The 14665-nt window shown below is 33.8% G+C and overlaps 2 protein-coding genes across 7 annotated transcripts in view; one reads left to right on the forward strand and one right to left on the reverse strand.

Annotated features, from left to right (window-relative positions):
- MCPH1 (microcephalin 1) overlaps nucleotides 1-14665 on the reverse strand; it is a 130562-nt gene that overhangs the window by 62503 nt on the left and 53394 nt on the right. The window lies entirely within an intron of this gene.
- The window catches only part of ANGPT2 (angiopoietin 2), a 48252-nt gene that overhangs the window by 28978 nt on the left and 4609 nt on the right, over nucleotides 1-14665 (forward strand). For 2 of the 4 annotated variants that reach the window (XM_080584556.1, XM_080584559.1), the window contains 4 exons: nucleotides 1769-2001; nucleotides 4227-4354; nucleotides 12111-12212; nucleotides 12769-12935. In XM_080584556.1, the coding sequence (XP_080440682.1) occupies nucleotides 1769-2001; nucleotides 4227-4354; nucleotides 12111-12212; nucleotides 12769-12935 (630 nt within the window). Of the gene's footprint in view, nucleotides 1-1768; nucleotides 2002-4223; nucleotides 4355-12110; nucleotides 12213-12768; nucleotides 12936-14665 lie in introns of all 4 variants that reach the window. The other 2 variants (XM_080584557.1, XM_080584558.1) reach the window with 1 other exon arrangement.

Consider the following 14665-nt stretch of genomic DNA (forward strand, 5'->3'; position numbering starts at 1 on the left):
CATATCAATTTGACAAAATATTATTCCCTAAAGTGCCCTTCTAATGGCTTTAGAGTTGCATTTTTTTTTTAAACTTCAATGTGGATATTTAAACTGTTTATACTGAAATTGTTACTAACATTTTTCGATTTTTCCTTTTTAGCAATTGCAAAATTCTGATAAAATTTGTAGATTCTCATTCCTCAGTTATAACCACCATAGTAAATTCTTATTTTTATAGATACTCTTTACAGTAGCATCAACTTTCTGTTATGGTAAGATCATTAATTTTAGTAATTTTTTTTTTTTTGGTTAAATTCTACTTTTATGCAAAGTTCTTGAAGAGAATTTTTAATTTTCCTTGAAGAGAAAATTTGTGGTTATATTTCACATAGGGGAAAAAAATTGCTTGGTTTACTAAGGGACAAATGCATCAGAGTTTAAGATTTTTCTTTAGAACTGAAAACCCTAACTCTGTGACAACAGAAGTTGATCTAAATACCAGGACTACTTGTACTGGGTTTGGCACTGAAGGATGGTACTGAAGATTACCCTAAAACAAACAGATTAATTTTCAATCATATCAATTCCCTGAGTCAGTTTAATTTCTGGCCTCAAACACCTCTGCTGTGAAGATGGAGAAGTGAAGAGAAAAACAGATTGTAGCTGCCCTAAAACTTTAATATCTTATTACCAGAGAAATGCATTCTATTGTCATGGCCACAATCTTTTTCTAACGTGGGGAGAAGAGTCAACTACTACTCATATACAAGCTTCAGAAGTAGTCAGTCTTATGAAATACAGATCAAAAGCCAACTACTTCTGCTATCCCTTTCTGTACTTTACTTTTGGCAATAAACAGTTTATAGTGAAATCCAAACACAGAAATAATGGTAAGTTTTCTCCTTCAGAGACAACGTGTTTTAATAAGAACCATACGTCCAAGTGTTTTTTTAAATTATTATTATTTTTAAATGTAAACACAAATGCATTATTCTCACCTAATAAAAGATGATCTGACATCGATTTCATCTGCTTGAAACTTAATTAAAAGGTTCAAGAGTTTTTTCAATAACAGTAATGGATTTTAGGCTAACTTCTCCCTCCTGGTCATGCATTTTTTTAACTTTACCTCTCATGGTATGCATCAGAACCACTGCAATAACGTTCCTGCCAATCACCTACTCACACCAGCTCCAGAACTGGAGATAGGTAACACGTCTTCAAGGAACTATTTGCACATCTCCATTTTTAAAGGCTAGAATATATTATAAATAATATATATACTTCCCATATAAATATAATATACTTCTATATAATTATATATTATAACACAAGACACATGAAAAGTTCAAAGGTGCATCTTTAGAAGATTTTTTTTTCATTTCATAGGGTAAAAAACATGAAAACCTTCACTAATATGCTTAACCTTTGAGGGAATGATATTCAAGGCATAAGTAATAAGCAATGGCATAGTCATAAGTAATGGTTACTCTGGCATAGTCATAAGTAATGGTTACTTTGGGTCTACATATGTTTTATACTGATTCTCCCTGTACTTCTAGCATTACCATCCTCTTTTCAGGACTAAATTATATCTTTCCTTTCATAATGTCAAATCAGGACCCAATTGCTATACCTCAAAAGCTTGTCATACAGACTATATCAGATATTATTTATGTACCAATTAGTTCTATAATAAAATAAAGCATGTATGCAACAGGCTTAATACTCTTTACATCAGCTTAGAATTGTTTCCTAAGAGCCTAATTGTAGTTTTTTTATTTAGCTTTCTAGAAAAAAGAGTTCTTGAGATGGAAGACAAGCACACACTTCAGCTGAAGTCAATAAAAGATGAAAAAGATCAGCTTCAGGTCTTAGTAGCCAGACAGAATTCCATTATAGAAGAACTAGAAAAGCAGTTAGTTACAGCCACGGTAAACAACTCTGTTCTGCAAAAACAGCAACATGATTTGATGGAGACTGTTCATAACTTGCTTACTATGATATCGACACCAAACTGTAAGTAAAAGAATACAAGCTTATATAATTTAAGTTACATTCCCCAAATTGCATACAATACTACCTCTAAAGCTTAACAACCATTTTGTTCACACTTGTGCTTCTCAAAAAATGTATTTTTTTGCCTTAAATTCTGCATCTGAGCTTACTGACCTATTTTTCTACGGGAAAAATATTTATGTGGTTTATTTTCATTATTTTGCTCATCTTCTGTGAATTACATTGGCTTGCCTACCCAGTTCTCCAGTAGTTCAACAAAATACAGTGATGCCAAGTATTCATCCAGCATGGCATTCATTCACCTGGCAGCGCACTCTCCCTTAGCCACAGCTCTAGGCTAGACTATATGAAATAAGATTGTAGCTTTTATTCCTGCTCACAACTATTGCTTCTGCCACCTCGCATTGTTCAACGTACACAGAGCTGATCAAAGAAAGGACAATACGTAATGGCTGTTAAAGGCTAAATCATCAACACTGGCCCAGATTTTAGCACCTATGTATGCCCCAGACCACAGAAAGAACCAGCCCAGGACAGCAGGTTCTCCAGTCTTTCACTGAAACTTCCCTGTTCATCCTAAAAATCAGTCAGCCTAACAACTTTTATGGCAATAGCTTCATCCTTAATATGCTTGGCAGCCCAGCATCAAAGCATAAGCTTCCACTTTTATGTGGGTTTACATGCTCCATAGAAAAACACATAGACCATAAGCTGAAGGTTATGGATAAATGTAAGTTAAACACGTGAACAAATTTTTTATCTTAAACTTCATGTCTGATATCAAATTTTGACAAATTTAGAAGTTAAAGATGTGCTACATAAATGAGTAATGAATCTATCGTGTTTGCCTGTAAAGTAATCTGAACTAGAAATCCACAAGAATACAGAACCCCTAAAAAAGGATTTAAAATTAAATACCAAGAAAATTTCACAATGGTTACTATTGCAACATAAAAGACAGTATAGATGGACTATACTGCATTACTCTAGTTAGCTCACAAAAAAGGAAACGGGCGTTCAGAAGCACTCAGTTCTGATAGTGTCCTAAATAATATAATGTTGTAGATTTTTCTAAACAAAGTGAAATCTCAATTTTTTTTGTGTTAGTAACTGGCACTATCCCCTTAAATAATTACCATTAGCAAGGCTGTACATGTTCCTGCTGATGTTATCTGCTATGCTAGTGCACAAATAAGTAAACAAGTCAAAGTCGTGTTGGCTACAACACCGTTAAAGCCAGAGTGGAAAAAATAATGACTGTTTGCCAAAAAGACAAAATTAGCAGGGAAAGTTTCTAAGACAGTTTACAAACAATAGAGTGTGGAAAAGCAATTAAAACACTGAATGTGTTATTTTTGTATTTAAGGCAAAACATGAAAACAGGTAAGTAATGAATAAGCGAGCTAAAGAGAACATAACATTAAGCAACAATAATACATGCATGTATTTATATAGCACCTAAAACTTTGTACAAACTGACTGTGTTTCTTAGATTAAAAGGGAAAATACACAGAACCAACCCCAGAAGGGTCAAATATGAAATATCAGTCAGCAGGCTAAATGCCAGGAAATTCCAACCTCCATAGTTAATAAAGAACTGAGGCAAAAAGATGAGCCTTAGATTGTTCTGTAAAACAAGAAGGCTTCGGCATATTAAAATGTATTTTTTACAGAAATGAATTCCAGAAGGGATGTTTCCTTAGTGGGTTGGCCTGAACTGCCAAGCTTCAGCTTGGTACATGCAGAGTTGTTCCTGCTCAGCATGGAGCAAAAACCTAGCTAAAACTTTGTAGTTATTCCAGTCAGCTGAATTACAAAAGATAGAATAACTCTTCTGTTATATTTCACAATTTTGGAGTACTGGTCAATTTTAATACAATCAGTTGCTAGTTAGATATGTTCGTAATAGTTAATGCAGGTAGAGGTTGTCATGCAATCTAAAGGCAATGGAAGCAGGCATTGCTAAACTGAAAGATATATCCTAAGTTTTCTTATTCTTAATATTAATAGGTGTCATCACTTTTCAACCTATCAAGCAGTCGTGCTTGCATTGGAGTAATGTCTCTAAAGTAACACACAACTAATACCTTAATCTGACATTTCTTTCAGGACTAGGCATATTTTTGGGACTGCAAAGCTATAAATTGATTACATCAATAATCACTTCTTAGTAACTTTTATTCATCTCCTCTTAACGCCTTCCATTTCTATTGCATTTTTAGCAGCTAAGAACAACTTCATAGCTAAAGAGGAGCAAATCAGCTTCAAAGACTGTGCTGAAGCTTTCAAATCTGGACTCACAACAAGTGGAATCTACACCTTAACAGTTCCTAACACTGCACAGGAAAAGAAGGTAGGATGGCTCTAAAGTGCTACCTGGGCACAGTATGTGTTAAGAAGTTATTTGATCTAGTAAATATACTATTTTAAAGACAAGGTAATAGTGAACTTTACTACTTAGATTTTGTTTGTTTGTTTTTTAATGGGCAGTTCATGACATAGATCTGAGTATCTCAAAGGAAGATAAAAGTGGTTCAGGTGAAATCTTGGCTCAGCTGAAATGAACAAGCATTGCTGTTGTTCACTTCAGCATGCCAGAATTTCATTCTTTTCCACATAGTTTCCACATGGTTAGCATGATAAAATCAATGTAGTGTTTTATTTCTTTATCAAATCTCTAACTCCGATACAATTGCCCTACGCAATCAGTGGGGCAGATCACATTGACTGCCTAAAATGCACAAAAGTCCTCAAATAAAATGGACATTTCCTTGGAAGATATTCCTGTCCCATGACCAAGACACACTAATGTATACCAGTTGTGAGTATTTTATAGCCATGACACCCATTGACTGTACCGTAACAGCTAGTTTATTGTTGGATGTTAAAAAAAATATAGTTTTCCATCAGGTACCACATTGAACTAGCTCTTCTTTTGCAGTTTTCTCAACCTCAATGCCACAATACCTTTCCTCAAAGGAAAGCCAAAGCTGGCACTTGAGGCAGCCAGGAGGGCCAGCAACCTCCACTACTGTTCTTAGCTCCCTCACATGCCCAACTGCCTCCAGGTGGCGAAAGGAGGTAAAATCAGACTTCAGAAAAAGCGCTCAGGGATGTGTACTCATGTAAGCACTCTACTAGTACTGGACCCATGTATGGGATCCAGTCGTTTGTTATCACAGTATCACAGATTTCTAGGTTGGAAGAGACCTCAAGATCATCGAGTCCAACCTCCGTTATGGTGTTTTCTGGGCAGTTGTGTAACAATTAGATTAGAACAACAGAAACAGGGTAACAGAGACATCTATCCTGGAAAACACTGCCATGATTTAAATAAAAGGTGAGACTTTGCAGTGTTTTCACTATAGATCAGTTTAAAATCCTCTCTGGATGCTTTTATTTATTTATTTTTGAAAAAAAAAGAAAAAAAGCATTTTTCAGTGCTTAATTGAAATTAACTTCATTGTCAATTTAAGTTAAATCAATGCGCCATCAGTTAAATCAATGCCATAGCAGACACCTGAGTGAAAAAGGGCAGTGACTGGATGATACACTGGTTGCCTGACAGAGATTGAATGCTCCATCTGCTAGAGTCAAATAAAATGATAAAGTTTTGGATAGTATAATTCAGTAGAAAATAAAACCTAGAAGGCAGAAAAGTCCCAGGTGGATTGTGAGGATAAAGAACCAAAGCTACAATAAGCATGTTGAAGTCTGGGGATCAGATGATGAATGTTTGTTTCTAATTTGTCAGATAAAGTAGGCTGAAGAGGGAAAGGAATATCTGAATATAAAAAAAAATGCTTAATGTATTAGTCAAACACTAAATTTTATAATGTTTTTATTTTATTATTGTAGACATTTCCTTATAAAAAAGTAGGTATTTTATGGAATTTAACAATATGCTTGCAAAGCCATAAATTTTTAAGCAATTTATATGATCTGAGAACTTACAGCAGTTCACATTTCTACAAAACTAAAACCTAAAATACTCTATCTCTGAAACAAAAGTGCAATTGCAAATTTCCGAGACTGTACAACATTAAAAACTTCACATTTGAATATAGAGGCCTAAAACATTTAGCCAACCCCCAGCTCCCAACATTTTGACAGTAGGGTGATTCACTAGGTTAAAAATAGTTTAAACTTAATTTAAATAAATGTATAATTTAATAACATTAAATTATTTTAATATTATTCTGCCCACTTTGTATAGAACAAAAAAGACAATTAAAAAGAAAGGGAAAACTTTCCTTGCTATTTGAAGTGAAAATTAAGAGACTATAAAGCTCTAATCTGATGTAGATTTTTATACAAATACAAATGCATAAGTGGTGTTGTCAAGGGAAGTGAAGGTTTAGGGATAATCAACACGTTACACCATTTTCAACTGTTTATGGCCACTCAGACCAGGAAACAGAATGACCTTTTTTATTTGCCAAAAGTGCTGCACTGCTGTTTATGTTTTCATCTTTTCCTCTTGTAACACCTTCTGACCTCTCAACAAGCTTATAAACAACTTCTGTGTAATCTGTGTAACTGATCCCACTCTACTAATTTGTCTCCCATCACAATACAAAACCAAAGAATTGAGTATGAGCTGAAAGGAGAACAATTATTTCATTCCATTAATATTTTCGAGCTTTTAAGCTTTCCTGTTCTGCAGCAGGACAAAAGCTAAGTCCTTTTAAAAACAAGGAGGAAAAACATCAGGAGACTGCTGACACAAGGAAAAATGGCAGAGGCAAACCCACAAAAGTCAGTAGCTTCATGTTTACAGCAGTTACCTGAACCAGTTAACCTCCTTCTGTTAATTAGGCAGACTGTCTGAGCCTGGGCGACCCCAATATGTTAACCTTAACCGTTACCGTAACTATTACCAACATAGTATCCCAAATCTTAAATCAGTGACTGAGCTGTTCCTCATTCCCACCCCCTCTGGGCAGAACTTCCATCCCAGAACTCACACCCTTTCCAAGCCAAGACCTTTGTTTTAACCAAAACTTTCTTGCAGAAAAGTGATACGGGCAAGTTTGAAATTACCAACAAAAATGGGTTTGCATATTTTTTCTAACCAGTGATCATATAGACAGCTAGCTAGTCACTCCAAAGGGGTCCATCCCACAAACAGTAGATCTAAAATACACATACACAAAGTGTTTCCAACCCCAAGCATTAACAACGTCATATGTGTAGCTTCTCCAATACAAAACAGATGAGGGGGCTTTTTCTGAGATTTGGAAGTCTCATCATCTTGCTCATCTTTTAGTGGGTAATAGGCATTAGGTGAAATTATATATATATATAAAATAATATATAATATATATAATAGCATAGTAATATATATTATATATATATTTAATTATAATAGCATACTATAGTAGTATAAACTATGCATTTAGCATTCTTTTTTTTCCAGAACAATGAAACTAAGGCTGCCATTCTTACCTAGTCATATCTCTAGGAGCTAGAGACAGCAGAGCACAAAATCATTGAGCATCAAAACCTATTTGAGAGCATCATGACTCAGAAGTGTTCAGACAGCAGCCAGAAGTAATGCAAAGGGAAACTGCACAGATGTAGCAATTACAGCTGCTTTGGTATAAAAACTGTAGTGGTTATTCATCCTGATAACCCAGCCAGCGTCTTACCATTCAGAAAGTAGGTCTGAAAACACTTGTGTCTTTGGAATGGGGACTATTTCTGGTTATATATCATGCCTTACAATATTTTCAAAAATTGAGCACTGATCCTCAGCTGAAGGTGAAAAACAGCTGACCTTAGCTGTCTTGGTGCTACAGCTGCCAGAACTGTAAGTACTGAGACAGTTTACAAGATAAATCAAATATACTCCCTGCCAATTTGTTGTAATTTGAGATGTTAATCTCTTTATTCTTTTTGGCATCTGTTTGAAGACTCCTGCTGCCTGTCTAATCTTGGTATCTATTTTTGCTAGTTCTATGAAATGTTACATTTCTTCCTTTTGAACATAAACCTCAGCTAGGCTGAAAGGTCAGAAGAGTTGTGTTTTAGTAACAAGAGTGAAAGAAATTCTCCTATGCATATCATTTTACTGGAGACTGAAGGTTTTTTTTTTTTGAAAGAAAAATCTATAGTCCAAATAAATACTTCCTCTCCCTGCATCTTTCGTATACATCATTAAGATTTTTTTCCCTCTGTGGGCTGACACAGCAATTTATTGTGTTTGTTTTAAACTAAGCCAATCTTTCCCTTAATCTTCAACGTACCGAATAGCCTATCTCCATGCTTAAAAATACTTCCGAATATATAAAATTAACTTAAGTATTTTTAGTAAAAAGTAACAAATCAACTTACATAATTATTTTGCTTTATGCAATCTTTGCTGTAATATTTCTTCATTTACTGTATACCTTTCCAAATAAGAAACCAAGAGTGTATGTAAATTTGAAGTTCCTAGTTTCACAGTAAATATTTTAATAAAAATTATTCTAGCAAAATGATCTGGAGAGCAAAGGAATGATTTTATGAGCAAAACTAAATAGGTGAGGGCTTGTGAGAGAGGGTTCCAGATTGCCAGTCAAGCCTGAAAGCAAAAAGTTTCACAGTGTGATGCTTACTTAAAGTAAAAATAATATTAACATTTTAGCTAGTTCAAGGGGGCAAGTGTACAACCACAAAGTACAACAGTTAGAAACCATACACTCAATCAACAAATCTCAATCAACAATAATCTTCTCATCTTTTACAACAGCTATTATGACACTAAAAGGAGATGATGTAAACCAATACAAGCCCTTTTGCTGTGCCACACTTTCCACATAATAAAGGAAAGGATTTCCATTTCGAACACCGTATAACTGTCATCTTTTAGAAGCAGTCACAGATGACTAACATGATTTTATTTGGTGTGGAAAAAATATACTATGAAATTTACCTAAAATTTATAAAATCATTATTGGAAAATCTACATGAGATTTTTATGAATGTCTCTTCTTGAATTTCTCATTAGGTATTTCAGTTCTTACTAAATTGCTTCCCCTTTGGGAAAAAATTTTCAGTACTACAGCATTTATCACAAAGAGACTATTGTGTCTATAAAGTCAGTTGTCTTGCCATTCACATGTAAACTATTTGTGTTATAGCCAGTATCTATTTTATTATCTATTAATAATTCCAGTTGAAATTTAGATGATAGGCCCCAAGGAATTTGTATGTAACATTCAAAACATCAATTAACGTCTACAATAGCAATATCAGACTGGACGATGTAAATTAATACCTGGCCTCTCTCTATAAGCAGTTAAAAACTACACATTTCACAGAAGGCTGAACCAGTTCTGTTCTAAATCTGGCTTATTATACAGTCTTTTTAGTGGGATGAATCTTCAAAATCAACAACTTTCTCTACAACCAATGATATTTGACCACTTTTTTGATCAGCATTTTATCTTACAGAGACACTTAATAAAAGTATCTGAATCAGCTTTAGCCCATCCTTAGTAACCCTCTTCATAGCCTTCTGTGGCAATCAGTTTTCACATATGCACAATATATCACAAATTAGCTTTTTAAAAACAGATCAATCTCTTTGTATAATACTTTTTATCTTTAGAATGTTACGCTTTCCTTTTCAAGGCAATTTTTATTTCTACTAAGTTCAATTTATATACTATTACCAAATCATTACCAATCATTAAATAAAGATGTTAGTTAAAAACAAAACAAATAAGCAAAGGAACCCCAGGCTTTGAGGTATAAGGAACTGCATGTACAAAGTAAAGTTGCTGCTTTCAATTAAATTCTATTCATATGACATACTTTAACTGGTCCCTAATTCAACTCACTTTCTTCCTTCTTTTGTCTTTCCTAAAATTTTCAGTTGAATGTCTCACTATTCTCTGATGTTGAACAAAGAGTCTAGACACAACCTTAAAATACAGCACCTGCTTTAGATTTCCTATGTATTGTAGCCTACCGAAACACTAATATGTTTAATATTAGCAGCTCTAAGGGCTTGCTTTCCTTTCAGAAACCTTTCCTACATGTCTACCAGCTCAAAGAACTAAAAACTACTAACACCAAAAAGACCATCTGCTGTAAATAGGGATGAGAAAGACATATAGCTTCAGCGCCAGTCAGTGATGATTAGGCACATTGTCACAAGCAGCAGTAATGAGTTACGCAAGAATAAATACCACCAAGCGATTTATTTATTTATTTTAAATAAAGGAGAAATCTCAAATTAATGATGAGATGCTCATGTATTAGATGCTCATGTATTGGAGAGCGACTCTTTGCTCAGTCGGATAATGACAGGACAAGGGAGAATGGTTTTAAATTAAAAGAGGGGAGATTTAGATTAGAGATTAGGAGGAAATTTTTCACTCAGATGGTGGTGAGGTACAGGTTGCCCAGAGAGGTTGTGGATGCCCCATCCCTGGAGGTATTCAAGACCAGGTTGGATGAGGCCCTGAGCAACCTGGTCTAGTGGGCGTGGAACTACATGATCTATAAGGTCCCTTCCAACCCAAGCCATTCTATTATTCTGTGATTCTATGCTTGTTTTTTATTTTATTTTTAAATTTTATTTTTAAATTTTATTTTAATTAATCTTAAAAGATGAAATATTCTAACCAAGCCTAAGAAGTCAAGTCTTGGCACCACTACCATAGATGGCAAGATTAAATTTTGCTTATTTAATGATATAGCTAAATAGCTAGCCTACAGATTAAAATTTAATGTAGCTTAACACTGAAACTATGATTTCAAAACTTTTCAAACTTAAAATGATTCTGAAGAAGTCTCAGAACTTCAATATCTTGGCAGAAAGTGCTAAAAACCACACACACACACAAACTTCCAAATAAGAGCACCTAGAGCATTAAAGTATGAACTCTCCAAACAGAAATACTTGTACAAGAACTTTAAGATTTTTCTGAGTATCTGTACTGACATCCAGTATATGCAGATACTGATTTCAATATGACTTTCAATTATACTGTTTTACACCAGTCCTTTTCCATTGACTTCACACATCCCTTTTTAAGTTTTGCTAGTTTCAGAAAAGCAGAATTAGATGTAATAATTTTAAATCTTTATTCAAAAAAAAAAAGATCCTAAGTATTCACAAATTCTTCTTGTTAATTTATTCCCTATTTTTCTCAAACATGATTCAAAAATTACCTCCAAATTTTCAAAAGATTTTCTTTCTATCAGCATCTTCCCAGTTGACCCTTTTATCTGTTATAGTTCAGTGAGTATATACCAGTCATTTCCTATTTTATTTTAGAAAGAGATCAACTGAACAAGTCACCTATATATTTGAACTATGCTGTGCTAGGAATGCATTTACAGTGTATTTTAATACAGAGTTCAGTAAACTGCCTACTACATGTCAATCCTTTCAAATGTACAGCAATAACTTGGTAAAGTCAGATATGATCTATGAATATTTGGAAACATCATAGTATAGTAGTTACATTTTAGTTCTAGAATATCTAGAATATAGATCATTTGTTGCAGTCTGAATAACAGCATGTCTTCAAGATTTAACTTTTCAGCTAACAATTCTACACCTACATTCATGTCTGGGGGACAGATAATCTGCAAACATATTGAACAATGACAGTGGAAATAAAACCATTTTTCAGATTGTTCACTGTTTGAATTTAACAGTGTGTATACTCTGGCAAACCATGGGGAATTTGAATGACTCTTTTCTCTCAAAAAAAAAAAAGCTGAAGAAGTAAAAGCATCTTTCAGGAGAAATATTTCATCAGGAAAAAATGTAAATGCAAGAGTACAGAGTCAGAAGCTACATTCATTTTTTCATTTAAAAGTCTAGATCTTAAGTTGATGACCCATTTAACACTAGCCATCAGCTGTTTTTAAGGTGATGTTTGTATTCTGATAAACGCGATGCATAGTGAGTTATTTGTGGACAACACAAATTATTTTATGAAGTTATGAAAATCAACATTTCTAGGTTAATACACGTTGTACACTTTAAAACTTGCCACTATAGAGAATTATGCAAAGTATATGCTTTGTGTTTTTTTTTTTTGTTGTTGTTGTTTTTCTTCCACAAGACTGTATGAACTTAGACTGTTACATACTTACTCTGATAGGCCTACTGTGACATGGAAACTAATGGAGGAGGTTGGACAATTATGCAAAGACGTGAAGATGGCAGCGTGGATTTTCACCGGACATGGAAAGACTACAAGATGGTAAACAATATTTTCTGAGGCTTACTATTACTAATAACTTAGTATTACTAATACTAATTACTAATACTTAGTAATACTAATAATTTAGTATTGTAATCTGAAATCTGATATAATAAAGTAATGCTAATAGCACCCTTAGAAATTATGAAGATTTTATAAGTTGCCTTTATCTTTAGATGTTCATTAAAAAAATGTCAGAGTAGTATAAATTGTTTTCTGAAGCAGTCTTGCAAGTGTGGTATTTGTTTTTAAAGAGTGACTTCACTTTTCATTAATAACTATTCCATGATATGTCCACATTTTTGAGTTATTTATATTTGTGTTGCTAGTGGCAACTTGCTCCAAATAATCTATTGATTCACTATTTCAGATTCCTAAAGTTGTCATTGCTGAAATCAACTTCTTGAAATATTAAACATCTAGAACGTTCACAGACTAAAATTATGAGTTAACAGACTGTTAAAACTGATCAAGTGATCACTTCAAACACAAATAATAATTAAAAAAAAAACAACACAGAAAACACAATTATTTAAATATACAACTTGAATTACAGGGATTTGGTGATCCTGCTGGAGAGTACTGGCTAGGAAATGAGTTTGTTTCTCAACTGACTAATCAGAAGCGTTACGTTCTTAAAATACTCCTGAAAGACTGGGAAGGAAATGAAGCATATTCTTTGTATGACCAATTCTATCTAGCAAATGAAGAACAAAAATACAGGTAAGCAGGAAAATGTGGTCTGAATTAAAAAAAAATGACCTGAAAAAATTATTCTAAACTGTGTAGATGCATTACCTTGTTTTCTACAAATTATGTACATTTTTTTCAATTCACTCAGAAAGTAGTGCTTGCCTTGTTTTTCACCTGTTCCCTAAAACATTTTAATTTTTTTTTTCAAAGGAGACAATGTACATTTTGCTAGTGCACACTGTGTGTGTGTAACAAACCAGATGCACAAAGGTGAAGAGAGAGTATGGCATAGTATAGGATACACATACTAATACAGCAGATGGCAGTGTGCAATTTTCAGGTCAATAAGAACAAGTCTGCAGTTGCAGAGGAAAGAGGGGCACAAAATGCTATTGTACATCCATCTTCTACTCCAAGCATGTAGATTCATCCAAGTGTCCTCTTTACACAGAAAAACAACTGCCATCTGCCATGTTCAAATGTACACATGGGGTAACTCTCAAAGCTCCGTAGTAGAAAGGTATGAGGGGGAAAATGGGTTTTTGATTATTATTTTTTTTTTTTTCCACATCACAGGCAACTTTGTCAAAGAGAACTTTTAGACAAATTTAACTTCTAGATTTGCTTTTCTTCTTGTCTCAACAAAATTTTGTATCTTGCAGCTGGGTAAATGTAATTGACATTTTAAAGAAAGAAATCCTAAAATCTGTTAATGAGTTACTTTGTCTTTAAACAGTATGGTTTAGACTATCAGTTAAATGTTTCTTTACCAAAATACAATTGTAACAATTCCTAAGTTTTAAACCAACATTCACCTTTCCTTATTTGAATAAAAAAAAAAAAAAAAAGGAACTATTTGCTGGATCAACAGTGCAAATGGCTTTAAGACTATCAAAGTCTATCAAAGACTGTGAATGGCAAGAGACTATCAAATCATGATTCCAGGGAATAAATTAATTTCTGGACTGTGAATGACAGATAGACAATGCTGCAAGGAGATTTTCCATTTCAGTCTTTCACCAGAAGAAGTTCACTGCATAGAGAGCTAATGCTACCCTCTCATTCCTTTAACCATTTTCTTGGATTCTTGAAGAATAACGTTCCTACCTACGAAAATAACGCTAGGACCAAATAACATCTCAACCCCTACAAACCATCCACTTTTAAGAAGAATTTTAATGGACATATTATTTATGCTTCCATCACTCAGTAAAATATAAAGCTTCACAGTTTTTTCTTACATATTTGTTTAAAAAAATGAAAAAAACCTTTCAATATTATTATAGCATTTTAACATAGTATCAGCCACAACTGAATTATACGGGCAGTTCATACTCTGACAGGCTCTTTGTCAATGCAGTAGATATCGTATGATAGTGTATAGAAGAACTCAAGACTGCAGTATCACAGATGTTTTCCTACTACATGGTCTGGGAAACATTTCTTTATATGAATCTTACAGATTCATTGAGCTTTACCTGACTGGACAGAGAAAAATACCTAAATTTAGGTCAATTTCTCCAAGATCACTAACAACTATTTGATGTAAACAAAGTCAATCTGACACCCAAGAGAAATGAAGTTGTTACTTCAACTCAGGTCTTGTATGCAAAGCAATCTAACACTATCAGCATCTCCCTCTTCCAGAATGTTAGATCTTAATGCCTTAGTAGTATACAGCTGTCTCATCTCCAAAGCAAATATTTTTTCATCTGGGAACAGTTAGAATCAACAGCAGAGATTTTTTTTTTTTTTTTAAA

This window comes from Anser brachyrhynchus, assembly GCF_964034855.1.
Source record: "Anser brachyrhynchus genome assembly, chromosome: 3".
Lineage (NCBI taxonomy): Eukaryota > Metazoa > Chordata > Aves > Anseriformes > Anatidae > Anser > Anser brachyrhynchus.